At 41.9% G+C, this 20,731-nt stretch overlaps 1 protein-coding gene across 5 annotated transcripts in view; it reads left to right on the top strand.

Moving 5' to 3' along the window:
* sh3glb2b (SH3-domain GRB2-like endophilin B2b) overlaps window positions 1-18,899 on the top strand; it is a 29,400-nt gene extending 10,501 nt beyond the window's left edge. For 2 of the 5 annotated variants that reach the window (XM_080018059.1, XM_080018057.1), the window contains exons 5-11: window positions 2,940-3,032; window positions 4,960-5,022; window positions 5,919-5,942; window positions 6,129-6,218; window positions 6,424-6,524; window positions 16,234-16,390; window positions 16,735-18,899. In XM_080018059.1, the coding sequence (XP_079874185.1) occupies window positions 2,940-3,032; window positions 4,960-5,022; window positions 5,919-5,942; window positions 6,129-6,218; window positions 6,424-6,524; window positions 16,234-16,390; window positions 16,735-16,842 (636 nt within the window). In that variant the 3' untranslated portion in view covers window positions 16,843-18,899. The remainder of the gene's footprint in view (window positions 1-2,939; window positions 3,033-4,959; window positions 5,023-5,918; window positions 5,943-6,128; window positions 6,219-6,423; window positions 6,525-16,233; window positions 16,391-16,734) is intronic. The other 3 variants (XM_080018061.1, XM_080018060.1, XM_080018058.1) reach the window with 2 other exon arrangements.
* The last annotated feature ends 1,832 nt before the right edge of the window (window positions 18,900-20,731 follow it).

The following is a 20,731-nucleotide window of genomic DNA, read 5'->3' as shown; positions in this document are numbered from 1 at the left end:
CAGAGTGACAGGTCAGCCACCTCCTCACGGTAGGCCTTGTCGTCGTCTGTGATCAGGCCCACCACGACGGTGTCGTCAGCAAACTTGATGATGGTGTTGTAGCTGAATCTGGCCTCACAATCGTGTGTGTACAGGGAGTAAAGTAGGTGGCTCAGGACTCAGCCCTGGAAGGATCCTGTGTTCAGGGTAAGGGTGCTGGACATGTGCCTCCCCACCCTAGGCCTGTTTGTGAGGAAGTCCAGGATCCAGGCACACAGCGGAGTGTTCAGTCCTATCTCCCGCAGCTTGACAGCCAGTCTGGTGGTGACCATGGTATTGAAAGTTGAACTGTAGTCAATGAACAGCAATCTCACATAGCCCCTTCCGGCCATCCAGGTGCGTGAGTGTGGTGTGCAGTACCTGGAAGATTGCGTTGTCCGTGGATCTGTTCAGCCGCTATGCAAACTGCAGCAGGTCAATGGTGTGGGGAAGGGAGGTGCAGATGATTAATAATCCCTAATCAACCTCTCGAGGCACTTCATGACCACCGAGGTGAGGGCCACCGGACGGTAGTCATTCAAGCAGGCCGGAGATGCGTTTTTTGGCACAGGGTGAACCTCTTGAAGCAGGACAGGACCACCGATTTGGCCAGGGAGGCATTGAATATCCTAGTGGGGCTAGCTGGTTTGCACAGGTCTTCAGTACTCCTCCAGATATGCCATCTGGGCCCACAGTTTTCCTGGTGTTCATGTGCATCAGAGCCCTCCTGACGTCATGCTCAAACACTGAGGGTGCACGCTGATCCCCAGCGGTGTGACTACAATTAGCCAGCAAGCTAGCGGTGTTGTTGCCAGCCTCAAACCGCGCATAAGAGAAGTTCAGTTCGTTGGCTAGGGAGGCGTCCACACTTGTGGTTTGGAAAGGGCTGCTCTTGTAGTTAGTAATAATCCGCAGCCCCTGCTACAAGGGTCTGGAGTCCCGTTGCTCCATCTGTAGCTCCACTTTGTCTCTGTACATCTGTTTAGCATCCTTCACCGCCCTCCGCAGTTTGTAGGACGTCACTTTGTAATTGTCCATGTTGCCGGATCCAAGACTGCTGTTGTAAGCAGCCGTGTGAGTATTCAGAAAGCCGCTGTGCTTGGAACCACTGTGGGAACAATGCTGTCCGGTAACGTGGCTATGAAGCTCATAGCTAGTTCTGTAAACTCCCTCCCTCCCTCCCTGTACGGTGTGTAGCAGTCGTCCAAAGTTTTCCTCCCAGAATTCAGCCGTCATTATCACGGCTATGATGATGACTGTGCTGAATTCCCGGAGGAGATAGAATGGACGGCATGAGATGGTCAGTATTTCCAGGTTCAGCGAGCAGGAGAGAGTCTTGATGTTGTTGGGGTTATACCAGCTGCTGTTAGTCATGATGCCGACGCCTCCACCCATGGATTTACCCAACTTCCCCGATCTGTCTGCGAGGAACACGGAGAAGGCCTTGGCTGGACGTATGGTGTGGTCTGGCACCAGTGGGTTCAGCCATGTCTCTGTCAGGCAGAGGACACAACAGTATCTCGTATCCCATTGGAATCCTTACCCGGAAGTCATCCATCTTGTTTTCCAGGGACTGGAACTGGACTGGAGTGGAGGTGGACAGTAAGGTTGCATCCTCATTCTGATCCGAATGCCACCTTGTTTACTGCGGTGCTTCCTCCATCGGCCCACCCGTGGAACAACATCTGCATTGTTGTTATTTTCTTTGAGTGTTGGCGCGTAAAATCTCTACCGGCCAATCTGGATCAGCGGATAAAATGTCCTAGAGTTGTTTAAGCATGGAATTTTTTATATCCACGAGTGCATTGCAGTCGTAGGAGATCACTGCCGATAATTTTTTGACGGAGCGTTCACGCAGGCTACCACAAAGGCTGGCGCCAAGCAGCTAAGAGGTCTAGGAGATCTGAGATCTGGCTGAGGCGCGGTCGTCCGGTTGTCGTGCTGCAGAATCATAGCAGTCATCGTTATGTGTGTGTGAATAAAAGACTCGAATGTCTCTAAACATCCCAATCGGCCAGGTCACGATTCAGTCACGCCGGTTTCAGTTTATCGAGGTTAGTCGTCCCAAAATCCTTAGGCATGTGCGTGTCACAGGCTCAAATCGCAATGGCAATTTTCAGCAGCCAATGAGATCATGCGCCGGCACGATGGCGAAGCCAAAAAAAGTGGCAAGTGGGCGAGTGTGGACTTCTGAAATGGAGGTGTGTGTGTGTGTGTGTGTGTGTGTGTGTGTGTGTGTGTGTGTGTGTGTGTGTGTGTGTGTGTGTGTGTGTGTGTGTGTGTGTGTGTGTGTGTGTGTGTGTGTGTGTGTGTGTGTGTGTGTGTGTGTGTGTGTGTGTGATGTGAGTATATTTCAGTCGTTAAATGTTCCCTGCTCAATCTTTTCATTGTTGTTCACGAACTAATACATAACAATCACATAATGTGGCTGAGGCTTTAAATGGCTTCCTTTTTTTGGTTTGATCGATGCTAATAGTATTTTTCTTAGATCTCAAAATGAAACAAGCACGGCAAAGGTTAAAAGCAGAACTTCCTACGTTAAATGTAACGCTCTGTGTTATTGACATTTTCTACTCGGAAAATTGCAATAATATTAAGTAATACAGATTTCTTTAAGAGGAATAAAAATCGATGAATGTAGATAGTGTTTGTGTCTTCTGGGCTATGGTTACTTTGGCCACACACTCTGTATTTGTTAAAATCCTCAAAAGGTACCAGAGATCGAGGACATGTGTTTAAATACACCTAATCATGGCTTTTGCCCGGACTATAATGAAATCTAGAACATTACTCAAATTTTTATTATTATAATTTTTTTTAATCCATTAGAGCAGATTTTGTTGTGACCCCATGTCTTCGCTATATTTTCCGTTCAGTTACTTTGGCCCTTGACACAATGGTCTGTTTGCTTTTCTTGGCAGAAAGAAAAGAGGCTTCTGGAGAACAGGCGACTTGACCTCGACATCTGTAAAGCGAGACTGAAAAAGGCCAAGCAGGCAGAGGCCAAGGCAGCGGTGAGTTTTTAAGCTTTATTTTTGTTATTGTTTTTTCTCACTACTTAACAACTTAAACGCAACTACTTTTGCATATTTATGGTTATTTAATGGTCAGACACATTCAATGTCTTGAAATATTGCAAATGTTGCAATATTATTAAACTGTATTTGTTGTTCTGCAGGTTGCTTATTATTCATTATAAATAAAATGTCTGTTTGCATTTAAAATGTTTCTCAGTTGTGCTCTTGCCGTGAATAGGTTATTTTTATACTTCCTCAAATTACAACAAGTTAAACCACTTCTGATCTGCATCCTCCTCCTGGTGACTGTATCAAAACATTTTTATTATTATTTTTTTTTTCTTAGCTAGCACTTTTTAAGAAACCGCCGTTCAATGTATTTGCTGTACACTCCTGTACAGGGATTCGAGGGACCCAAAGGTGTCAGCAGTGGGAATTAAGGTCAGACAGCCAGGAAATGGAAAGCAGGCGAGGCACTTGAGGTGGCAGTCTTGGCTGAGGCTGAGGGAGGTTGTGGGGAACGTGGTCGGGGAACGTGGTCAGAGGCCATGCTGGTCTTGGTTACTTCTCCACGACCCAACTTCGTAAAGCCACGGGCAAAGAGAGGCATCTTCTTCTCCAGGAGGAGGTTCGAGCAGGCGTGGAGGAAGAAAGAGCAAGCAGGATGGTGGGCTTTAGACAGCAAAGAGCATGGACAAAGTGGGAATCTGTACAGCAGTGAGGGATTACCTGGGATAACGTCCTGAAGCAGACTACTACAGAGTCCGATTCCTAGTCCAGGCTGTCTACGATGGCCTACAAGCCCGGCAAACCTCCACGTCTGGGGCAAGATTGAAACTCCATCTTGTTTTCTGGTAGAGGATCCCTCGAGCACATCCTCAGCGGCTGCCCGAAGGCACTTGCAGATGGTCGCGATCGCTGGCGGCATGATCAAGTGCTCAAGGCAGTTGCGGAGATGCCAACAGAACAGCCAACAAGCAACGCCGCCCAAGAATGATAAACTTCATTAAGGCTGGAAAGAAACACACTGCACAGTCAAAATCAACGACTGGCCTCGGCAGCCGACTGGCAGCTGAATGTTGATCTGGGCAAGCAGCTGCGCTTTCCTGAGCACATCGTCCCAACAACACTGCGTCCAGACATGGTCATCCTTTCCAATTCCACCATACAAGTGATCATGGTGGAACTCACTGTACCCTGGGAAGAGCGCATGGACGAAGCCCAAGAGCGGAAACGCGCCAAGTACCAGGAGTTGATGGAGGAGTGCCGGAGGCTGGGCGGTCCACCCACTGTGAGCCTATTGAGGTGGGATGTCGGTGCTTTGCAGGCCAGTCTCTATGCAGAGTCTTGACCAAGCTAGGCATAGTGGCCTTGGCGAAGAAGAGGGCCATCAAATCAACCATAGATGCCGCAGAGAGCGCCACCAAGTGGCTCTGGCTGAAGAGGGAGGCCCAATGGTTAACTGCTGTTGGGATGCAAGCCGGGGATTGATCACCCCTGGCTGGGTCGTCTGGGCAAGGGTGTATGATGTTCGAACAGACCCGAAACACCCGATGACCCCAGGATGCATCCCAGCGCTTACGCAGGAAGTATTCATAAAGCTGTGTGCATGTGCTCCTCTACATGCCGTTTCCATTGTTTATGGCGGGATCCACCTTTCCCAACAAGAATGCATCATATGGATTGCCACATTTTTAAAAGTTATATCTAAAACTATTCACCTCACTCAAAACAAGTTATTGTCAATGACCAGCTCTTATTAATTCTCCAACTTATTTATTTATTTATTTTTTCTTCTTTTAAATGAATGAAATGTGAATGAAATGTTTTAGCTTGGCTTTTTGTTTTGTTGAAGCCACTTAGTCATTATTAATGCTTAGCAATGTCAATATTCATAACTTTTTTTAAATTTGTTTTTATTTAGGCTGCACCTGATTTTCAGGAGACGAGGCCTAGAAATTATGTTCTCTCCGCTAGTGCATCAGCGGTAAGAATCTGACGAAATAAAATTGTAGACATTTTAGTTTGTGCACCAGCTATAATTTCACATTTTCCTTTCCATGGGACACATTACTCACACTGCTCCAATACAAAGAGACTTGCACAGTCCAGTGTGTTTGAACAGAAGGTTGTAAACTGTTGTTTGTGCCAGTAGTATCAAGGAGGGAATTAGTTACAATAGTATCAGTTATAGGTCCCTGCTCTATTGTTATCCACAATTGTATTTTATTCTATTGCAGAATTATAGATGGTGATGCATCTGAATAATTTGCATCTACTGGGAATCTATAGAAAGTGCAATTTGTACATGAGACCAAAGTTTCACTCTGGGACATATGTACCTAGGAATAACTGACGTGGTCGGGTTTCTCTCCATTATAACATTGTTTAAATGATAGCCGGAATATTTGTAAGTTAATATTTTTAAGTGAAGGGATTTGGGAAGTGAAAGATTGACATCGACAGATATTGAGAAACGATCCCTGTGCTGTCCAGCCTCGTGAATTTGAGTAAGCGCCAGCTCCCCAAGTCCAGCCCCATGTAGCAAAAGCTGGGAAAAAAAGGGAAGGAGTGGATGTTAATGCTAATATTAGCAAGAGAGAAAAATGACCATATAATAATGTAAAAAAAACTAAATGCAAAAGGTGCTATTTAAGATCCAAGTATGAACAATCCAGTCATTTAACCTCAGAGTTGGGGGCCAAGTGTTGAAAGTGAATAAACTGAATAAACTATCATTCTCCGATGACAAAAAATGATGTCAAGACCCTGTGTTTTGATGTGCATGTATAGTAGCTTACGGTGTGTTTTGATGCCAACATTATGTAATATATTAATCAAAAAATGGAGTTTGACCTTATTTTGTTATATTGCTTCTCTCAGCTATTGAGCGAGGAAGTGGACAAGGTAAGTAATGGGTCTGTGTGGGTGGGTGGGTGTCACTGTCTCTTTCTCTGTCCATGTGTGTCTCTTTCTCTGTCCGCGTGTGTCTCTTTCTCTGTCCATGTGTGTCTCTATCTGTATGTGTGCTTATAGTATATACAGTTGCATGCAGAGGTATAATTATCTCTCAATCCCTCTCTACAACAATAGGCAGAACATGAGCTGCGTGTAGCTCAGACAGAATTTGACAGGCAGGCAGAAGTCACCAGACTGCTGTTGGAAGGCATCAGCAGTACACATGTGAGTCGACGGCCCTTTTTAAACCACATACAATATACAAAAAAACAAAAAACATTCAAACTATTAAGCCAGTCATTGGCTTGGAAATTTCATGCTGGAATTTATTATTAGTTTTTACTGAATTTATTGTGAAACAAAAAGACTTCAAGGATTTGTCTTGGATTTAGTTTTCTTTTGAAAGTAATCCCCTTCCCTCTCTCTTCAGCTGAACCACCTGCGTTGTCTGCACGGATTTGCAGAGGCTCAGACGACATACTATGCCCAGTGTCATCAGTATATGCAAGACCTTCAGAAGGAACTCAACAGGTATGTAATTCAAATGAATTGACTCATCTTGGCTGTGTGAAAAACATGAACCAGAGTTATGATCAGGGCTGTAATTTTATGTAGGCAATTGAGATTAGCATAATATTTTTAGTTTCTGTTCGACATGTCCTACAATTAGAGTATGCAAAACATTAAACATCCAAATTAGATTAGAAAAAACATGTTGTGCAGTTTCGCCTACCACACGCAACCTGAGTGCAGTTTTCAGGGCCCTCCGGCACAGAGACACAAGTCAAGTCACACTTTATTTATAAAGTGCATTTCATACCAGGGCAATGCAATGTACTTCACAGAGAAATACAGTCAAATAAAATATATAAAATATCTGTGCAATTATAAGAACAGTCATTGCAGAATTAACTTATCTCACAACTTACAGAACACCCACACACGCAAGTACGTACGCACGCACGCACATGCACACACGCAGAACTCAGACACGCACACAGAGAGAACTCAGTCCTAGACTGTAGTGAACAGCAAGGTTTTTAACCTGCTTTAAAAAGGGTTCAGTATGGGGGCCTCTCTCAGACGTCAGGCAGGGGTTCCATTTACTTGGGGCATAGATACAGAAGGCAGCCTACCCTGCTTTAGAGTTAGTATGAGGGATGGTTAAAAGAACACTGACTGTGGACCTGAGAGTTCTTGTTGGTTTGTGTGTAATGAACATTTATTTTATATACTGAGGTGCAAGGCCATTTGCGACCCACCGCAGACTGCGGGGTCATTTGGCAGCTTTCGTTTTGGGGGTGGAGAAGTGGAGAATCAGAGCTTCCAAACAAGGTGTCACTTGTGCAAATCAAGCAAATATTTTTAAAGCCATGACTTGTTAATGACAAGGGTGTGGCAAACCGTGTTTCTGAGATAATCACCTCCAAAGTTTTACCCACACCAGGTTCATTCAGCCAGCTCCCAGAATGCAAATAGGGTTGGCGGACAAACAAAGCCTCGTGGCTAATTAACATACTGCTGAATGGGCCAATCACGAACAGTTCAACAACACACACTAATTTTGTTAAAAAAAAAAAAAAAAAAAAAGCTTTTATTTAACAGTAAGAATAAACATGTTTTATAAAAGTGGAATTATTTTGAAGTTTACAAGTACGGACAAACACAACAAAATGTAGAGTCTATCAATATTATGAGTCTCAGAAAATCTGAAATCTGAAAATCTGTCACCAACCTCAACTGACTTGATCACGTCATCGACTTCTTCCGTTGTTACAATGGAGGTATCGTCGGTCTCTTCCGGTGGTTCTTGAAAATATTCTGTTTCATCGTCACATTAAGTTTGAATTCGGATTTTTGAAATGTTCTCCACGTCCGGAGTAATATCAGATCCAGTAGCGCTGTCGTTCTCCACGTCGCCGTCGGAGAACTAGCATTGCAGAAAATGAAGTCCAGTATGTGCTGCTAACACTGACTTGGATCTATCACACTGGTCAGATTAAGGTCCGAAATATGATTCAGAGCTTCCGCCACCCGCTTTGCGTAATCCATAACGATATGGAGAAGAAAGTTTTCACAGACAAGTGAGACCAAAACACCCCTGTGCTGCGCTTTAACTGTCTGTTTACGGAAGCGACGTAGGTGTGTGACGCAAAGGGTCCTTCTTCGCTGTTTCACAACAATGGCTCCGTGTGTGTAAAAGTAGTATGATTTAAAGGTTGAATTCTATCAACGGTTTTACATTGTGACTTCATATCACATGGAATTTGGATGAATGATCTTCACCTGGACTGTCGCTTTAAAGGAAACGCTCGATCGGCGTTGTTCAGTGTCTTGGTAAGTGAACTGCATTTTCCCATGTAATCTAACAGGAATATTTAACTCCACGGTTTAACATTTTTCTACTATTTATAAATCAAACTCAGTTTTGAAAATACGTTGAGAGATTAAAAAAACACAAAGGAACACAAATCTGGAAAAGTCAAATTTTCCTTAAAGGTTTTTTTTTTTTTTTTTTTTTTTTTTTTTTTTTCAATTTATCGCTCCTAGCGATTTTAGAAATGTGCGAGATGGCCGCTTTTGGTATAATGTGTTCAAAGTTTTTAGTCCCAGTGAGAACACATGCCGCCACATTTGGATTAACTGTAGCAGCTGCACAGCTGATTTCGGGAGGCCGGTGAATAGGCCATCACAGTAGTCTAATCTACTCGTTATGGATGCATGGATTATTTTTTCAGAATCTGCTTTTGACAAGTAGCCTCTTAATTTTAAAATATTTTTTAGATGGTGGAAAGCTGATTATGTGATGTGATTGATATGGCTCTTAAAATTTAGATTGAGGGCTATAATAATACCCAAATTTCTGGCTTAATTTTTGCTCTCCAGGGACAGAACTGAGATGAGCTGCAATTTTCTGTCTCTGAGCCTTTGCACCAAAGATGGGTTTTTCTGTTTTATCTTTGTTCAATTGTAAAGTTCTGTGGCATCCATACATTGATATCATTGATACACTGAGTGAGGGAGTGTATGGGGTGTAGGTCATCAGGAGATAGGCAGATGATTCACAACTGTACATATCCCTAAGTATGTTAATTTATTTTGTGTTTCTTTATAATATGTGCAAGTTGGAGGGTATAGAGATTAAACAATAATGGTCCAAGAATCAAACCTCGGGGCACTCCACATATAATATCCACTTTGTTTGAGACAAAATCTCCAATGGACACAAAGAACTGCCCGTCCTGTAGGTAGGCTCTGAACCAGTTTAGAACTGGGCCAATTAGGCCGACCCATTTTTGTAATCTCTAATAAAATAAAATCTGATGGTCAACAGTGTAAAAGGCAGCACTGAGACCCAGGAGCAGAAGAACAGATAGTTTTTTAGAATCAGTGTTTATATTCAGATCGTTCACAACTTTAATAAGTGCTGTTTCTGTGCTATGGTGAGGTCAAAAACCAGATTGATAAATGTCTAAAAGGCTGTTTGATGTTAGATAGTTGTTAAGCTGCAGGTAAACAGTTTTTTTCAAGTATTTTGCTGAGGAATGGCAGGCTGGAAATGGGCCTGTAGTTGGCAATAACTGTTGCATCAAGATTGCTCTTCTTCAGGAGTGGTTTGAGAGCATTTAGAGAGTTATAAATGCTCCTAATTTGCTGCTTAAATGTTGCTAATTTATAATACCTCATGTGCTAGTCAGTTAAAAACTGTTTCTAAAAATGTGGTAGGGAGAGGGTCCAAGCAGCAGGTGGAGGACCTGAGCTGACTAACAATATCGTCCAGTTTTAAAGGGACAAAGTGAGGCACGGCAGCAGACTTGTTACTGGAGAACTGGAGGGTAGGCTCATTTCTGGATGTTGAGGCACTAATATTCTGTCTTATAGCAATTATTTTGTTATTGAAAAATATAGCGAATCCTTCACATTTTTCAGTGGAGCCCATCTCTGATGAGGTTGTAGGTGGTGTATTAATAAAGTGGAGAAGAGCACTTTACCTATTGTTGATATTTTCATTAATGACTTTACAGAAGAAGGGCTGTCTGGCCTGTTTAATTTCTTTGTTGTACTGATTGAGTCATAAATTTGTTGTAAAAGTTGTAAATTTCATGCTGAACCTGAAGTTTTGTCTTTCTCCACTTTCGTTCTGCCTGGCGACACTCTGGCTTAAGCTGCCTCACAACCTCTCCATTTCTCCAGGGGGCTTTTTGTTTTTCTATGTTTTAAGTTTCAACGGGTGCAATGTTATCAATGGTATTTTGGAGTTGAAGTTGTTCACAGGATCCTCAGTTGATTATGCCATGAACAGCAGTAACATTTACAATTCTCTTGAAGGTGTCAATGGTATTATTGTTAATGATATGTTTTTTAATACCCCTCTGTTCTACAGGAAAAGCAGACTTTAGTCAAAATATGCAAGAGTGATCTGAAATGGCAACATCCATGACACAGGTTACAGTGATAGCATGACTTGTGTCAAAAGGACTTAATGAGTACAAAGAAACATGCTGAGTGAGCTCAAATGCCTCCAATAGGCTAATGAAGTGTTGAGCATCTGGGTCTGTTTGATTGTCAACATGAATGTTAAAATAACCTGAGATAATTACACATCGTTATCAGTGGAGACCTTGGACAGTAGCTCAGAGAATTCATCAAGAAAGCCACATTTCGATTTTGGTGGCCGATAGACAGTTGTGATTAAAATCAGAGCACTGCAGTTTATAGAAAAAGCAAGGTGTTCAAACGATGTGAATTCCCCAAGGGGGATTTCCTTGCAGCTATAACTATCAGAAGACTGCAGCTATTCCACCGCCTTTCTTGTCAGCTCTAATGGTTTGGATGAATTTGAAATTAGGAGCTGTTGTCTCAGTGTGACTGTGCCATTTCTATCCAGCCAGGTCTCAGCCAGTAGAGTAAAATCCAGGTTATGGGTACTTATAAGGTCATTAACTCAAAATAGACTTATTTGTTAGTGACCTGACGTTTATTTAAAAAAAAAAAAACAACATTTTTATTGTTCTTGGTTTATGGCTTTGTGGGGGACTGATAGTTCAATTTTACATCTCCAAAGCTGGGACACGTCAGCGGGCTGGGGACGATGAACCCACGGTCTGACTGTAGAAGACAATAAGCTTCATAAAGTCCTCTTTTAACTGTCTCCAATTGTTTGGTCCTGAGATCATTGGTTCCGACGTGAATAAAAAAAAGTGGGGGCAGATGGGTTTGATCCAGCAGCTGTGGGATTTTGGAGTCTTATGTCCTGGATGCGGGAACCCGTACAGCAGAGGGTTTTAGCCACAGGCAGGGTGATGTGTCGATCCATCGAGGAGCCGACGACGTGCACAGATGGAGGTCTGGCAGCAGAGGAGTCCCAAGAGACAGCAGAAGCAGCAGCCAGCTAGGAGAGCACCGTCCTCCCAGAGGCAAGAGGAGGCCCGGGCAGACGATGGATGGTCTCCACTGGTTCCATGCCTGGGCATGAAACCAGCGGAGGGGGAAGCTGGCGGGAGTGGAGATGAGGCTGGCGTCAGTAGAGAGTGTCTCAGTGCCCCCGATGCCAGGGTGGACTGTGGTGAACTCCCGCATATCCCTAACATAGACTATGGGCTCCAGGGCTTGGAATCTGTTCTCCAGCTGGAGAGTTGCCGCCATAGAGCGGCGCAAGAAGCGCTCGCAACGCTGGCCAATGCTCGCCGCCAGGGTCCAGAGCTCTGGTGTGAAGCAGGTCCGGGACTTGGGCCATGGCTTCTCTATCACAGCCAGTGGGGCATCAGATGGACCTGACTCACCCACAGTGAGTATGAATCCCAGCCAAAGGCGAGTGGAGTCAAAAGTCCGGTCCAATCACAGCCAAGGACATGGAGCAGGAGATGTGCTTATCCTGAGCACTGGCGATATAGGTCAGACGCACAAACGGTTCATCCTGTTTCTTCACATCCTCACGCAGGCTGTGGATGTCTTTAAAGGCCGACTTCTCTAGAGCGCTGAGTCTGTCGACCAGGCGCAAACAGTTGTCACAGTCCGATGAGGTAGGCATGGATGCTGGCATAGTTAGCAATATGCTAAGCTAACAGGCTAACTAGCGCTAGCCGAGTGCTAGCCAAGCAAGTCCACGTTCCAAATTCTGAAAAAACAGTTCAGGCGAGGGTCAAAGCCAGAAAATAGTAGGGATATCACAGTGTGAACAATCCAAAATCCATAATCCAAAATCAGGTAAAGTTGGGAGCGATTTGACGTGAAGTAACGCACTAACGTGAAAAGCAGGAAGTGAAGTAGTAAAGCAGTTCTGCCACTGACTTGTTAGAGTCCTCGTCGACACAGACGATGGAGTTGCAGACACACAGTTTATTCTCGAGATTGGGCTAGTTGGAATAAGCCTAGGAGCAGATAGACAGCATGTAATGACAAGGGCTCCTCTCCTCTGTGTGGGGATGGGGGGTTTTACCTGCCGCTCGTTAGACCAATCAACGAACAACAGGTATACAGCCACACTGATTCTGGGCCCCAAACTACCTTCTTCATTTCATAAATCCATATAGAAATGGAGGTCTAAGAATTTCTCAAACATGGATACAATTTCCAGCATGCATGCAGTACTGGTAATGAGCAAGGAATTGGCATGATTACCTGAACAACTGGAAAACTGAAGTAATCTGAAAACTGGCGTTCAAATGAGACCACAGCTCATTGATGGATTGTTGGACATAATCGCTTTGAAAGTGTGTGTGTGTGTGTGTGTGTGTGTGTGTGTGTGTGTGTGTGTGTGTGTGTGTGTGTGTGTGTGTGTGTGTGTGTGTGTGTGTGTGTGTGTGTGTGTGTGTGTGTGTGTGTGTGTGTGTGGCGAAGCAGATGAATTTATGGGCTAGCATTCACTCTTAAGAAGGTTCACTTCAAAACCTGAGAAGGAGCCAAATCTCTTCAGCATGGTCAAGATGAACGAAATTCTAGTCAGTGGATCTTATACATATAAAGCAAGTTTCAAATCGACACCTGCACGGGAAACTCTGTGGAATCGAGGGAGAGCTCTTAATGCAACTGGCAGGGTTCAATGGCGAGGGTGAAAAGTCAAGGGGAAAGATGACATCCCTTGTGCCACGTGCCAACATAAAATAACTAAATTGGGTATCATTGGTGTGAATGCAGGCCCGGGGGGAGGTGTAAAGAAGTTGAATCCAGGATATAGAGCTATAGAGTCTTTTCAAATCCAAACTTATGAAGTTGTACAAAAAGATATTTCCATTCAACCCGATCGAATGCTTTCTTCGAACGTAAAAAAAAACAGATGTCACCCTTGGATGAAACTGTTCTGCTCTGCTCCAACTTTTCTTGAAGGATCTCTTCAAGACGGGTTACTAAGTTTTAACCAAAATTTGAGCATCCATATTCAGCAGAGACAGAGGTCTATAGATTTGTATTCCTTCCCTTCTTCAAGAGAAGGGTTATGGATACCTGAGTTAAGGTCAGGGGCAATGAACCATGTTCAAGGGACTCGTACACTGGGATAAGAAGAGGAGCAAGTTTATTCATACATTTCTTAAGCAACTAAACAGGGTCTTATTTATTGCTTTGCATGGCTTTAATAGAAAGTATAACTTATTCCAAACTTAGAGGTGCCTTAAGCCCAGTAGTGGCAAAAGGGTCAACAGTAGGAGCCTCAAATTTTGAAGGAAGGAAGTAATTTCTGTCATGTCTGACGAAGATTCCGATTCATAAAGGGAAGAATAAAAAGTTGTAAAAATTTCATTGATGGTTGTTGGATCAGAAATAAGCATGCTGATGGAATCCTTAATTTGAGGAATCAATCGAGAGGTAGCTTATAATTTCAGTTGAGTTTCAGTCACTATTCATAATAGTTACTGCGAGAGTGTGGTAGAAGGCGTTCCGCATGCCAGATATATTTTGCTGATCAAATTTACACACAGATACTGTGCTCATGTGCTTGTACTCGTAAGAATGCTCCGATACTCAAACCCAATACCAAAGTAATGTAACTTAGTTGCATAGTTGACACTCCAAAAAGAGAGGGAAAGAAAGAAAATGTCGGCTGTTTGGAGGTACCTAAGCAAAGAATATTATATAAATTATTGATCCATCGCCTGACAATATTCCAAAATTGTGCAAATTGCATTTCTATCGCTGTCTGCTTTGGCTCCTATTGCACGAGCTCCGCCTGTGATGAAAGTTTCAACTTTATTTTTATTTTTTTGACACTATTCTTGAGAAGTCACTCAGTAAGACAAATTGTTCGATTTTGTTGATTTAATGCACTGTGAGCGAAGGAGGACTTACAGTAAACGAGAGAACAGTCGGCCATTTATTATTTTTTGCAATGGTTGCAATTTATTTTAGAATGGCAAGTACCATATAAATATAATACAAAGGTATATTTGCGCTTCAAAGCGGAAGAATTTGAAGATTGAACTGGACATTTCCATGTTAGTTATATGTTGGGTCCTACTAAAACTGAGAGTTACAGGTTGAATTATACTGAAACTTAGTGACTCCCATATTCTGTTTTATTGGAACTCAGTGACAGTTTCATGTTGTGTTATTGGTCCATAGTGAATAATGAACAATAATAAATAAACAGTGTCAAAATCTGTAATCTCACTACTCCACTTTTTTTGCACAGGTAGTCCATATGGGCAGCTGTCCTATCATTTGAGTGTGATCAGATCATGCGGTGTATGTCTCATTGCAGTACAGCAGATATAGCCAATGAGACCAAATTGTGTGAGAATTAGATTTATCCAATTAGAAAATTAACTCAATGATCAGACGACAATGTAAAAGATATTTAATAGTCAATGGTTTAGTCAATCGGCAGGTCAGACTTAAAAAAAAAAAAAAAAAAGAAGAGAAAATCAGAAATCAAAGCAGTCAAAAAAACTGCAATCGGTGCATCTGTAGTTGGTAAACATGTTCGGTGACTTTACGAGTTGATGCATTTCGAGGGGTATATCCTAATGAGATAAATTTGTATATAGTTAGCTGTAATAGTTCGCATAAGATGTGATTAGCCTCGTTACGAGACGGCTACATTGTGAATAACTGATGGAGTCATTTAGCTGCAGTAACTCAAACACCACAGAGACTCCCTGTTGCACTATTGTGGTACTCAAATATTTTCCCAAGGTTGGCAGGTCTGCGGATGTTTTGACAACAAGCTCTGGACTCCAAATCCTCACATTTGTCTTCTAGCTTGGCCACTTTTTTAGACAAATGCGGTTTTAAGAGAAACAATGTGGTCCGTACAGGTAGACTGCTTAATTTCTGTTACGGTGTCCCACAAAGTCTGATTGTATAGTGGATATGCTGCTAGATAACTTTTCAGAGTGAGAGTATCACCCAAACTGCTTGAAGCTCAGCTTTAAATATTGCTGCTACATCATCGAAAAGTGGAGAGAAGTTCAGTTCTGAGCACGGTTAGCTCTGTAGCAGGAAGCAGCGTGTCGCCAGCCTCTGGTGGTGGAGCGGAGCCACTGAGTCAAGGAGGCACCGTGTGCAGCAGGCTGCAGGTGAGACCGAGAGGTGTTTCTCTTTTATAAACCTTAGGTGGCATCTTAATAGTCAAAAACCAAAGTAACTATGTTAGATGAGTTAGTTACATTTTAAGCTGGAAAAAGGGAACAAAGTGGCTAATGGCATTAAGAAAAATAGACTCAGTAGGAGCTCCCTAAACATGCATCTTATTCCATGTTTCGCTAAGCCGGAAGTCCCCCACGGCACACTTTTACAATTACTGTAAATATTGCCACACCACTATCCTTTTAACCAATAAAAAAGCCAAACATGTAAAACTAAGTATTATGGCCTACTCATAGGCAAACAAATATCTTAAATGACTTGGTAGTCTGGAGTAAGTCTGGCAAAAGAGTTGGCGAGCGAGTCGACTCAACCTGGGAAAAATAACTGATAACGACTCTCTACAAGGCAAGAAAAATAGCATCACACCAATGAACAAAGAGTCGGAAAACCTGGAAAAACGAACCAACTCTCTTTACCAACTGACTCATCCAAAACCGGATCTCAAAGTGGTACCTCATAGCAATACGACTAGTCTTTGCTTTCAGGGTGAAACTCGTTCTGCTAGAGCTGGTATTCTGTCCGGAATTGAGTAATTAGCGCAGCTTTTTTTTTTGATCTTGCAACACGAGAATAATTTAAGTGCATTTATGGTTTCATTGTCGCTCATTCCGCTCCCGTTTCCTCTGCGGTCTTGTTTTTCGGCCCTCAAATCCCCCAGTGCCTCGGCATCATCGTCCACGTGTTCAGGCATTCAAAAGCCGGGAGCCGTGACGATGGAGAAGTTGCAGATCCCCGCCACAGGCACGCGCAAGGCCAAGGTCCTGTACGACTATGATGCCCACGACTCCAGTGAGCTGTCACTTTTGGCTGACGAGGTATATTTGTGCTGCTTATTCATTTTTAATGCCTTGCCTTTATCCTCCTTTTAAAGGTTATTCAAATGCCTATCAATATGAAAGGCAACAATTGTGACTCTTACATAAATCGAAAAACAAAACTCCAGTTAAGCAGTGGTTAAAGAGTATCAGGATGAGTAGATTTTATATATACGATTTTAAATGTTATTAAAATATATAACTAGCCATTGAAGTCAATATTTACTGGTGTGGGAAAACACATATTTTGCTGTGTTTATTATAATTTATTTTAAATCTGAAAGTATTTTTAACTTGCTTAATTTTCTTTGCGATGGTTCTTTTGTCCTGTCTTTCATCTTTAGATTATTACCGTGTACACAGTACCAGGCATGGACCCTGACTGGTTGGTCGGCGAGAGGGACAACCAGAAGGGCAAAGTCCCCGTGACCTACCTCGAGCTTCTGAGTTAATGGACTGCTGCCACGGCCAAGACACCCCATGACATGCATATGAAGCATTAGTGGTTGCTGTACGTATCCAGCACACCAAGGGTTAAGTGATGTTCAATGTAGTTTCAGAATAAATATGGACCCTAACCATTAAATCGGGACAAGAGTGGCAACCTACACACGATAGACCAGCAAACGGGTCCAGTCGGTTTGGTTTTTAGAGTCTTTCTTTCTTTCTGTCAGTGTGTGCGCAGGTTTACAATACAAAGCTGTTTTGGGGGAAAATAATGAAGCAAATTGAAATGACAATAACAACAGAAAGAAAAATTGTGAACTCCTGTAAGGGCCATCAATTACTGGAACCATGATGAGGCCAAGAATTAACCCTGGTATATTTAAAACATTTACCACGGCATACTTTGGGTGAGGACATGAAAAGATGAGTTATAATGACACTATATTCCATTTCCATTGAATGTTTTTTGGGTTTTTTTTTGTTTGTTTTTTGATGGATTGAATATACACAACCGCCAGCTAGAATATACGACCATGGTCAAATTAAACGGCCTTTGTAGGGTATATTGTTATTTATGCTATTGATGTTCCTTAATAGTCTTGTTTTCTTGTGTGCTGTTCTGATGTAATATCCAACAGCCAAAGTGTGTTTCCAAAGTTAAAACACATGAGAAACACTCAATAAGCAACTCAGACGTTTCACCAAAAAAAACCTGGTTGGTGAGATCAAGTAGACGTCATGCAATCAAATACACACACACACAGCATGATGTCTGTGTCCATCATGCTGGTGCTTTATAAAATGTTTAGCCTTCTTGTAGGGCGGCCTCCGAAATATCCGTTAATACGTTTCTGTTGAGAAAGATGCCATTTCATCTATTATTTGACATTTACACTTAGGTCTCTGCTGCATTCTGTCTTCTTATTTGGTTAGGCTAGCTATTTACTGTCAGTTTGGAAACACTAGTACAGATGAGCAAGTTAACATTTAATCAGAATCTGGACACATTAAGAGGATTTTTTATTTCTTTCAATTTTTCATGATGGTAATTACATTTGGCCAGACTATAACGTGGTAGCTTGAGCTGAGAGATATAACTGTCCATCAGCAAAGTAAACTGCATTAAATTGAATGAAAATATCTAAGAAATTAAATCTAGTACATAATGACTACGAAATGTGTTTCCGGTTATGTGTATCTACACAAGGGGGTATACATTTGCTTCCATTTGGGTTTCCTTGAACATGCATTCACTTTGATGAAAAAAAAAAAAAAAAGTGGGGAAAACCCTAAATATTTACAATCATGATATCTTGGCAGTGATGTTATGAGTGTGACAATATTGTCAATATTGTCTCGACTCATTATCAACATTTTGTGCAATCTGTCCGTGTTAATGTATTTGAATGAAAATATTACAATTTACAGTATGTAAGCATGTTTTACTGTGACTGGACTGTTGAGTCATGTGTGATGGGGGTGGGGGGTTACTATGTGTTCTTGCCCAGAACTTTGACATATAAGCCCACATAATCACATGAATATGTGAGGTTTGCATTTTCCCACGTATGATTTGGTTTATTGTTTTTGTGAGTTGTGCTTTTTTTGTAATTATTTATTATTTTATTTAGATTCGCAGAACAGAAGGTATTGGAGGCAGATGATGCTGTGGCGACCCTTAACGGGAGCAGCCGAAAAAAGATTTTATTATTATTACAAGTTAGTATTTTCTTTTTTAACCGCAATCAAAGCCATCCAAAAGGCATATATTAATTGAGCTCGTGCTTCCTGTAATAATGGACTTTTTTTTTCTTTTATGTTTTATGGCTTTATATTTCCTTATGTTATTTTATTGCTTTTCATTGTTATGATCAGAGGCTTTATTTCTATTAATGTCCACGTCATTTCTATGACCTCTAAAATAATTAATGTCACACGGTAGATATTGAATTAGGTCAGAATGCCATTTGAGTTTGACGGTTCAGAAACGCATGTGTTCGTTTGACTTATCCGCACTTATCTCTGGTTTGATGTGCAATAAAATGCATGTGGTGTGATTGTATGATTTTGCATTGTTCCAAATCGTCAGTCTCATCCAACATTACCTGAGGTTGTTATAAGTAGTAGTGGTTGTAATATGCACATTATTACTTAGAATAACATAAGTAATACATGCAATGTTTAAATAAGCAGAGATTGTACATAAACAGAAACACAATTTGAAAACTTCACATAAAGCTTAGATTATATCATATATCATATCATTTTATTTCACAGAAAATACCATTATTTTCTCTCTTATACTCTCATATTACAATCTCAGATTATTACAGAGTACAGCTCACCCTTATGACAAGAACCCAGTCACCTTTTAAGAAAATGTATCAGATCATGAATGACCGTCCACATCAAACTAAGCATTAAGATTTTAACCTCTATGTTTACTTAAGAGGAAACTGCTTGTGTGTAAGTTTTAATATTGTTATTATTACTATTGGTCAGAGCAAATCCAAATGGCAGGTCTTGTGCGGTGTTCAAAAGTGGTCCAAGGAAGAACAACTGGTGACATATGGGAATTTGCAGCATTAGGTCATATTTACTGAAATCAAAAACTATTTCAATCAAAAACAATTTAACAGGCCAAGTTACATGTTAACATAGGACCCCTTCTTTGATATCACCTCCACAATTCTTGCATCCATTGAACTTGTGAGTTTTTGGAGAGTTTCTGCTTGGTTTCTTTGCTGGATGTCAGAATAGCCTCCCAGAGCTGCTGTTTTCATGCCAACTGCCTCCCACCCTCATAGATATTTTTCTTGAGGATGCTCCAAAGGTTCTCAATAGGGTTGAGGTCAGGGGAGGATGGGGGCCACACCATGATTTTCTCTCCTTTTATGCCCATAGCAGCCAATTACACAGAGGTATTCTTAGCGTGAGATGGTGGATTGTCATGCATGAAGATGATTTTGCTACGGAAGGCACGGTTCTTCTTTTTGTACCATGGAAGAAAGTGGTTAGTCATGAACTCTATATACTTAGCCCAGGTCATTTTCACACCTTAAGGGACCCTAAAGGGGCCGACCAGCTCTCCTCCCATGATTCCGGCCCAAAACATGACTCCGCCACCTCCTTGCTGACGTTGCAGCCTTGTTGGGACATGGTGGCCATCCACCAACCATCCACCAACCATCCACTACTCCATCCATCTGGACCATCCAGGGTTGCACGGCACTCATCAGTAAACAAGTCTGTTTGAAAATTAGTCTTCATGTATTTCTGGGCCCACTGCAACCGTTTCTGCTTGTGAGCATTGGTTAGGGGTGGCCGACTAGAACTGTGTAAAGTTCGTATGCATGTATAAATGATATAGAGAATATATGTGTTAATAAATAGCTATACATAGGTGGTGAGTGGTTTGAGTTATACATAAAGAAAGACATTTTTGCCTCTTTTGTGATAAAACATATGAGCGTTTTACAGGACATTTATAGATTTGATAACACATATTTGAGCCTTTTTTAAGGACGTTTGTATATTTGATAAAACATACATGAGCCTTTTTAAGGACGTTTGTATATTTGATAAAAATATGAGCCTTCTGAGAGAAGAGTCGAGCAACCAGCAACAGTTTGCTTACACATGCATGTACACATTCAGAAAAAGAAAGAAAAATCTCCTGCTCTGATTTTGCAAGTAGGATTTGTGGATTGTTTGATTAGTGTGTGGGTTCTTTCTTTGTCTTTTTCATGTTTGTTGTGTGTGTGCTTGCTGTGAGTTTGGTCTGGTTAAAAGAACAGATAGTCTTGTTGAAATAGAAGGAGAAGCTGGTTTTGGCTGCCAGAAGTTAGGTTTGTGTCTCGGCCGCTAAGTGAGAGAAAACAGCTCTGATTGTTG

This window comes from Zeus faber (assembly GCF_960531495.2).
Source record: "Zeus faber genome assembly, chromosome: 17".
Taxonomy (NCBI): Eukaryota; Metazoa; Chordata; class Actinopteri; order Zeiformes; family Zeidae; genus Zeus; species Zeus faber.
This window is presented reverse-complemented; position numbering and strand designations above follow the sequence as displayed.